Source organism: Takifugu flavidus, chromosome 9 (genome assembly GCF_003711565.1).
Source record: "Takifugu flavidus isolate HTHZ2018 chromosome 9, ASM371156v2, whole genome shotgun sequence".
Taxonomy (NCBI): domain Eukaryota; kingdom Metazoa; phylum Chordata; class Actinopteri; order Tetraodontiformes; family Tetraodontidae; genus Takifugu; species Takifugu flavidus.
In genome coordinates, this window is record NC_079528.1 from 14,992,772 (window position 1) to 15,001,594 (window position 8,823).

General features: G+C 44.4%; 1 protein-coding gene across 2 annotated transcripts; it reads right to left on the reverse strand.

Annotated features, from left to right (window-relative positions):
* Window positions 1-214: 214 nt before the first annotated feature.
* Window positions 215-8,767, reverse strand: ptcd3 (pentatricopeptide repeat domain 3). Of its 2 annotated transcripts, XM_057044011.1 has the most exons (23): window positions 8,501-8,767; window positions 7,798-7,835; window positions 7,451-7,490; window positions 7,260-7,305; window positions 6,901-6,969; window positions 6,583-6,687; window positions 6,227-6,350; window positions 6,047-6,150; window positions 5,655-5,816; window positions 5,519-5,579; window positions 4,793-4,875; window positions 4,573-4,717; window positions 4,446-4,496; window positions 4,294-4,371; window positions 3,923-3,951; window positions 2,551-2,657; window positions 2,389-2,467; window positions 2,160-2,250; window positions 1,617-1,702; window positions 1,393-1,538; window positions 1,268-1,309; window positions 992-1,150; window positions 215-592 (listed from the first exon to the last, which is right to left on the reverse strand). In XM_057044011.1, exons 1-23 carry the CDS (start codon window positions 8,566-8,568, stop codon window positions 547-549), a joined length of 1,959 nt encoding a protein of 652 aa, XP_056899991.1. In that variant the 5' UTR covers window positions 8,569-8,767; the 3' UTR covers window positions 215-546. The 2 variants fall into 2 exon arrangements, with proteins under 2 accessions (XP_056899991.1, XP_056899992.1); XM_057044012.1 differs by lacking the exons at window positions 7,798-7,835; window positions 8,501-8,767 and having other exon boundaries at window positions 7,260-7,345; window positions 7,451-7,478.
* Between the last annotated feature and the right edge of the window lie 56 nt (window positions 8,768-8,823).

Here is an 8,823-nt window from a genome sequence, read left to right on the forward strand (position 1 = left end):
GGCAGCATCTAAAAGGGGAATGCTCAGGTTATTATGGTTTGGCTGAGTGTGACTGCTTTCACATGCACCCACACTCACTTGAAATGAGGCCAACAGAACCAGTGTTAATCTTTGGAAACAGCTTTTCTAGCCAGGGTCAATGCTGTCATGAAGTAGGGTACCCCAACCTGAAGATGAAGAGCTTCTAGTAGTTGGAATCAATTGGTAGAAACAATTTAAGGATAACATTTATTTTCTCTTCAACAATTTAGTAATAACATGAGATAAGTCCACAAAGAACATGAGAGACAGCACTGTAGTGCCTCCACCATGAGCAACCACTCTGTGCAGGCAGGAACACCCCCCTCAGAATTTCACTGTCTCTATTGGAGGCATCATCTGTCAGCAACAATCAAAATATCACTTTACACAGTTTACACAGTGTCAAAAAACACTTGTTTTGTTGGAGCAGAAGGTTTATTTGAAGGGTGTAGGATGAGATTCCATGTAAAGAATGAAGACAAGGGAAACAAAGTGTAACATGTAAAGAGCAGGGGCCGGTCTCCCTCAGTCACAAGGCTCTGCTGACATCTCCAGGTCAGACAGTAAAGTTCTGGAACAAACAAGAACACAAGAGCTTTTAAAAAGAAAAACAAACAATACAGCTTTTAGATCAGCGCTAACAATAGCTTAGCATCTTAATGTGTGACCAGCAATTTAACATCTATGACATTCGGCTAACACAAAGAGTTTGGACAGCTCAACCTTTCAGTGCTTCATGAATAGCTTCACTTTCTTTATCAAAGTGGAGACAAGTTAGTCAATAAATCATGTAAAGTATATTCCTAGAAATTATTTTATTACATGTAAACACTTTAAATCAGCAAAAATGTAAAGGTGATTCACTGTTTTCTAGCACAAAGACGCAGAAAAGCATAATTAAAGGATAACTTTTGAAAACACACTCATCCTCCTCCTGAGTGCCATGTCTCAGCTTCCTCCTCCTCCTCACCTTTGCTCCTCAGTCAGGTCAAAGTCAGCCAGCACACTCCTGGCCAGCTTTTGGGTCACAGCCAGGCAGAATGTTGCAGAAAACTGGACAAGCTCCACAGCCCTCTGAGGAAGCTTTTCATCACGACACACTAACAGGAATTCCTCCAGCAGGCCCTCACTGCAGTGTGGGGAGGGAACACACACAGGTTTAAAGCCAAGCACACTTCTTGTTGATAGACCAGTTGAGCACCAATTCTGGGGGTCTCAGAATGTCACAGTCATGTTGAGAACTTACGGAGGAACTCTGTTCTTGCACCTAAAGAGCTGCAGGACATCCCTGTGGAGACAAGCAAGCATGGACAGGTGCTGTTAGGACTCAAGGTAGCCGACTCTGGTGAGCATGGAGACGCGTCCTCTCACCAGGCCTGCTGGCTCCGGTTTCCTCGCAGCAACAGACAAGTGATGCTGGAGAGGGAGGAGGTGCTCCACGCCGGACCAGACCTCCCTGTGTCTCCATCAAACACCCCCTTTATTTCCAGAGCACAACGTGCAAAACGTTCTTGGACCTATATAGAGATGCCAGACACACACTGACAGCTTGCAGCTCTTTGATTTTCACATTTGAGTGTCATGTGACCCCAGACCTCAGGCGCATGCTGCTCTCGGGCCATCAGAGTGAGCAGCTCCTCCACCAGGTCCGCTTTGTTGTCATGAGCCAGAGAGCGGATGTCTGTAAACGATGCAACACATTCGTCTCAGTAATTTAAACTCAAATTCATTTTAAACTTAAATGTTTTGGAAAGTTTTAAGTTATCAGAAGAAATGTGCTTTCAAGGATTGCAGGTCAACTTTATAAAAGAGTTAAGAATAGCTTTTTCCTTCTACCAACAGCCGAGGCCAGCAAGTATGCTAGCTTTCATTTGATGAGTCGGGGCTTCTCACACGTATCCATGATCACATGAGGCCCAGGAGCAGGATGTTGTTATGCCAACATCACAGGCCAACGGGCTGATTGGATCTCATCAATGAGCACGTGTGTATGTACAGGAGCTTCAGACCTGTCCTGTGTGTCTATGTAAAGGGGCCCTGTGACGTTTGAAGGGGCTTCATTCTAAAAACATTTCTCTTTTAATCCCCTTAACCATGGGGACACCTCCGACCTGGCTGAACATGATGTCTGAACTCACCCTTCCACACAGAGGGCAGCATCTCCAGACGGTTGTCCGTGTCCAAAGCCTGCAGTAGGTCCATCAAACCCTGAGGTCTTGGGTAGTACAGCTGGAAAAGGACCACATTAAATCATGTCCAGTTCATTTCCACAGTACAGAAGATGCAGCAGGTTCTCTGGATCATCAGCCTAATCAGAAGGAGCAGAATGGACTGGTCTCCATCACAGTAAAGCAGAGTGGTACTGACCGAGGGGACGAGGCAGTGGTACCACTTCAGAACTACGTCCACGTGCTCCATCATGCACAGAAGGGTGAAGAACCGGCCACTGAAGAACAAACATCATCATCATCCTGAAGACATCATTTACACGTGGAGACCATTGATTTAAGCTCAGATGCTTTCCCCTACTAGTAAATATTCTGTTTAGAGGAATCTCCCAGAAGTCTCCAGTTCTCCCCAACCTCCACCAGACTTTGGACATTATAAGCAAGATCCAAGTCTTTGTTTTCCAGACACTGTTAGGGCACAAATGGAGAGGAACCAAGGTCAGGTAGAGCAGTGTTTTTCAACCTTTTGAGCCAAGGCACATTTCTTTCATTAAACAGATCCCGCGGCACACCACCAGCTGAAAACGTGGGGGAAAAAACTTATATTAACAATATAAGGGTTATATTGTTAATATAAGCTTTTTTTAACATTGAAGAATGACATATTATAAAATCTTGAATAGGAATCAAATAAACACAAAGAAAAAAGTATTTTACAATCTTTCATATTTATTCTCACTCAGTGTGAAACCTGGGCCTGTTTGGATGAACATAGAGCTGATATCCTGGCAGGAATTGATGAAAGACACACACGAAGCTCTTCCTCCACAGTCTTTCTCTGGTTTTAGTTTTTACAGCAGTCAGGCTTGAAAAGCTCACCTCACACACCTCCTCCTTAAGAGTTTTCAAATGTTTAACTATTATCTCACCCAGTGCAGCAATATTAACATCTTGCCATTTATTGGTGAGTGTGAACATTTCAAGATTCCCACTTTCCACATGCTGCTGCCAGAGTTGCACCTTTCAACGGAATCCTTTTATTTTATCTGTACTTTCGGCCTTGCATTCGTCTGTTCAGTTCATTCAGATGATGGAAAATATCTGCCAGGTATGCCAGCCTTGCACACCACTCATCACTTGCATGCAGCTTTGCGTAATCTGACGCCTCATTTGTCAGAAACACTTTAAGTTCCTCTCGCAGCTCATAAACATGGGCCAGCACCTTGCCACACGACAACCATCGGACCTCCGTATGAAACAGCAAGGCTTTATGCTCCGCTCCCATTTCCTCACACAAAGCCACAAATATGCGACTTTTCACAGGTTGTGACTTCACAAAGTTTACGATGCGTACAACATCATCCAACACAGGAACGAGGTCTGCTGGTAAAGTCTTGGCTATGAGGGTTTCACGGTGTAAAAAACAGTGCGTAATGATCACATTTGTTTTTTTTTGCTGCTGTCACCTACTGGTATGGAGGAGTACTACATGATTACTCTGCCAGGCGCTAGACCACACAGACACACAAATTGGATAATTTCCCACGGCACACCTGACAATATCTCGCGGCACACCAGTGGTTGAAAAACACTGAGGTAGAGGACATTCAGCAGTGGCAATAATGAAGACCATCCAAATGCAAACATTGCTATCAACGACCATTAAACGAACATAAACAAGCATCATTAGGGCTGGGATTAATATTTACATCAAACAGTGTGGAATAACTTACTATTCTCATGGCCTGGGAGAAGAAGTGCACTGAAAAAAAAAAAAAAAAAACTGTCAAAGAGGAACCACTGACTTTTCTACCTCAGGTAGCGCTTCACCTGTGGATGTAACCTTAACTCTTTTCTTTAGCAAAATGTGACAAAAAAAATTGACCAAGATTTAATGACACCTCATTCAAAACATAGAAAAGTTACATAGACAAAAGTTTCTCCCTGGCACCCCCTGTTGTCTAACATGAGTATCACCACTCATTTTTAATACCACAAATTTAATCCTGATAGATTTATGTGGCCATTTAACCGTCTGGTCACGAATCGTTAAATCCCCATTATACACTATACTATACCATAGTATCCTGAGAGTATACCATACCATCATCAGGGTCCCGGCATTCCAGGCTTCTTCCCATCAGCTCTGACAACACCTCCTGCAAAATGTCTGTATTTTGGGCTAACAAAGGAAGAAACAATGAATAATAACACGTGATGTACGTACATGTGTGTGTGTGTGTGTGTATAACATACATGCTTTGTAGAAGACAGCCAGAAGGTGGTGATAAGAGGCCAGGCTGGGAGCTGAAAAAAAAGCGTTAATTCTAGTCTAGAGGGACTCAAAGGAGCCAGTGAACCATGCAACAGTGAGAACATTTACCTATTCCCAGAGCTTTCATCTCACTGATGGTTTGCAGAGCGTGAGCTCTAGCTAGATGTCCACAGTGCTTCAGAGCCTTCAGGACAGCGTTGAACGTCTGCAGGTTGGGCTGAACCTTCTGCTGATTCATCTGCTTCAGCAAGTCCTGGTGCCAACACAGACCTCCATTACTACAGCAGCAGACACATACAGGTCCACACAGAGACAAAGGCCAGCTTACACAGATCAAGTCCCATTTGTCGTTGTGTCCGTCTCGGACCTCTGAAGCCGCCAAGAGGAGACTGTTGAATGTGTGGACATCAGCTGGAAAGGCAGACCTCAGTTATTCACCTGCAGCTCATCAAAGTGCATTTTACTGACCTGGTGCATCTCTCCTGAACACCAAGCGGTTGCCTCCAGAATCAACCGGCAGCCATGTTGGCTGACACCTCTTCTGCTGCTGCCACACCCACAAGCATCTCCAACACGTGCTTAGTACCGGTATCGTTTGAGCTGTTTAACCCAGATATAAAGGGACAAAAGGGTAATCTCACTTGTATTTTTTGTAACCAACCCCCAGAATGACTGGATTCAGAATGGTTGGACAGAGTCTCTGGTCTGTGTTTGCTGTATCTCAAAGTCAATGCAATGAGATCTAACCTACATGGGCTTCAAGTACAGGTCTTCAGGCTCCCCCTCCCTCCATGACAATGTAATGTCGTTCACTGTTCCAAGCAAAATCTCCAACTCAAAGTTGCTAATTTTACTGAACATGAGTCCCTAACAAAGTCTGAAAAGTTGCTGTATATGGGAGCAGCAGTGGCAGCTGGGAGCGATAATGGCAGCAGGGAGCAGCAGTGGCAGCTACAGAAGGGCCCCAAGGGGACGTGCATCTGTGATGGCTGGGCCTCAGTAATCCTCATGAGAGAAGAGATGCACCAGCATCAGGATAAGGACATTTACTCACCAACCAGCCTGTTGTTCAACAGGTCTGTGTACAAGCTGAAGGCCTTTGATGGGGCTCCATGCTAGAGAAAAGAAGAGAAAATATGAGTGGCATCACAGCAGTGGCTCCAGGGGCCAGCACATGACCGCGGGCCTACCTTCACCATGCCTCTGATGAGAGTGCAGTAGCTATGCGAATCTCTCTCAGGCAGCAGCTTAAAGATTCTCTCTGCATTATTGTTCTCTTTCCATGATGACTTCAAAGCTGAAGCCTGGCGGAGACTTGGTTTATTCATCTGTCGCCCTTCAGCTGATGCCTCCTGACAATAGTAAAGACATACATATCATAACACATATACTACATACATACATACATACTGTACATACATATAATGCATGCAGGAGGGCTAAATGTTCACTGTCAGGATGTAACCTATGAACAAACATACCTACACATGTCCACGCACCCACCCATCATCCACCGTACCTATGCTAGACTGTACGTATACCTAAACACATATATCGATGCTAGCTAGCAAGATCAACTCACTGTGTCCTCAGTCTGTGGCCCCCCCTCTGGTGCAGGGTCTCTGTCCCCATAAAAGCATATCAAGTCCAACAATTGGTGGGTGGTTTCCATAGAGATGGCTGTGCCTGTAGGGTGTCAGATTGGAGTTTTTCCTGTGCTCTTTCAGGACAGGGAGGTGTCTTTGCAGAGCTGTGTAGCTACCAGTTTGCAGCAGTTGGTCGTACAGCTCCACGGCAGCTGTAACCTTCCTGAGCTGGACTCGTTCTCTCAGAGCCTCCTCGCTCACCTCCTCCAGGTGTGGAGCAACAGTCTCTGGCATGAGACACTATAACGTTTGGAGAAACCCAAAAACTTTAATCACACAGTTAAAACAACACAACTAAAGAAAACAACGCACCAGCTTTCATCAGTGTATGCATTTGTAAGAACTTGTGACAGGGGGACAACTGTCTGTCATGGCAGGACAACCAAGGACAGACAGGCATTGACCCCACCACACCAAGTCCCAAACACACACGCTCTTTGAAAACAGACTTCACTCCAGTGAGGGTTCTTACAGGAATAGGTGGCTCAGCAAAGTCTTTGGTGAAGAACTTCGAATGATTGTTGACAAAAAACTTGGCCGCAGCTCTTCCAGACGCTTGAGAAAGAGAGAACAGCTTCTATTCTCACACACACACACACACACACACACACACACACACACACACACACACACACACACACACACACACACACACACAGAAAAAAAGGGGCCAAGAAGACTCGATATGATGGCCCTTCATCCTCAAGATGTTTGCATAATTTGCTAATAATTGAGTTTTAAATAAATAGAACACAACAAAAGCAAAAGAACGGATATTCTTCATACGTACAAAGTCGGTAGAGCTTCGAGGGCTGAGGTAGGGGTCATCCTGGAACTGGTAGGCATATGCTGTTGGGTCCTGGGGGGCACATCACCATTAGGGGTCACACAGCATCTTACCGGGCTAAAAGGAACAAAACATCTCCGTCCCTCCCTCCCTCCACCATCCCACCCTTATCCATTCACCATCCCTCCCTCCTCCCTCATCTCTCCATCATCCCACAAGCCCTCCCTGATCCTCCCTCCTCCTCTCAAAGGCCAATCCCTCATGTAAAATAAATTTGGCGTGTCGCTTACATGAGTTCACATGAACACTCCACCCAGCTCAGCACATAACTGTTTAATCATACATGTATGAGCAGATCTTACCTTGTTTACAGTGAGGGCCAGAGCCTCCAGCACCGCCTCTTTACTCCTGTGAAAGAAGAGCTAGACTTGTTCACTCCTGTAAGACTCTGGTTAGAAAAAATGGGCATCTGTAACCACAGTCGTGGTTGTATTCAGTCGCTCCTACTCTAGGGTGTAAAATGCACGCTGTATAAAAAGATAGCAACACTCACCAGGTCTTCTTCCTGGGGATGGAAAGAATCTCTACTGAGGCTAAATCAGCAGAAACCATTCATGATTAAACGTGATAAGAAAGACTGTCTGACACTGTTTTACACACACACAAGCTCAACCTGACAAATAAGACAAACCTGAATCATGTACTTCACTGTTAAAAATTTAACTAAGACTTTTGCTAAAAAGAGGTGTTTTTTTTTTTAAAAACAGTAACTAATTATTTTTTATGGTGAAGGTTTAAAGTATATCTGTATATCACATGTGTGGTTTATAGTAAGATGCATAATTTTATTTAAGTTCCTAACATAAAGCACATAGAATGATCAGTTTTATTCCAGATTACCTTTATCAGCTTCTAAACAGTTCTGTTGAGAGGAAGCCCTGCAGAGGAAAAGTACAACTAAATCATTCTTGCAATCAAATGATACTTATTTTTAAGAAATGAAAAATGACGGCAAAGACAATAAAACAGGCATTTGTATAATTGCACCTCAACATTACAGAATTAAAGGAAGAAAGAGAACATAGAGAACAAGGTCTCTATAACCCAATAATCTGGGCAGTACCACCAGTTTAATCCCACTAAAATCAGATCAGAACCTCAATATTCTGGACCATAAAGGAGAAAATGAAGGAGCCACATTTCAAGGGCCCCCAGGAACGAGCCAGGGGCCTGAAGAGGTGTAGGTAGGGGTCATGGCAGGGATGTGGAGCAAACCAAGCCCACGGTGCTAGTGGAAGGCAGCGACCTGCAGAGGTCCCCCAATCACCGGCAAACTCAAACCAGGATGGCTTTCAGATTAATCTCAACATGTGGAAAAGCCGAGCCGAGAGACAACCAGGTTGTTTGAATAACTGAACAAATCTGACGTCTCCTATGTTCTATTCAGTCCGGTTGCTCTCTAATAGATGCTAATGGTTCGCTTTGACCTAGATTAATGACGACCTACGTGTTTACATGAAACGCGATGTTAGCCCCCAACCGATGCTAACAACCACCCGCAATCAGGATAACTCTCTCCTTTAACAGCCGCATGGTTTCTTACCTGTAACACAAGAACTGCCCCAAATGAGTCCGCAAAAATGTACATGTACGTCTACTGGGGGCGGCCATGTTGTCGCACTGGAGGCAGCTTCTTCTGCTGCTGCCGCTTCTTCTTGTGTTTCACTGACGGTTGGCAAACAACTAATTGGTGCATTACCGCCACCAGCTGGAGTGTTGTATTTATTATACAGTATATATTTTTAATAATAATTCTTTAAATTATAATCTGCCAATCAACGTTGCAAGTCCAAGGAACTGAAACAAAATTCTATCACACTTTCTGAGTTCTGTATTATGTCTTTCTGCTTCATACTTGGTAGTAGA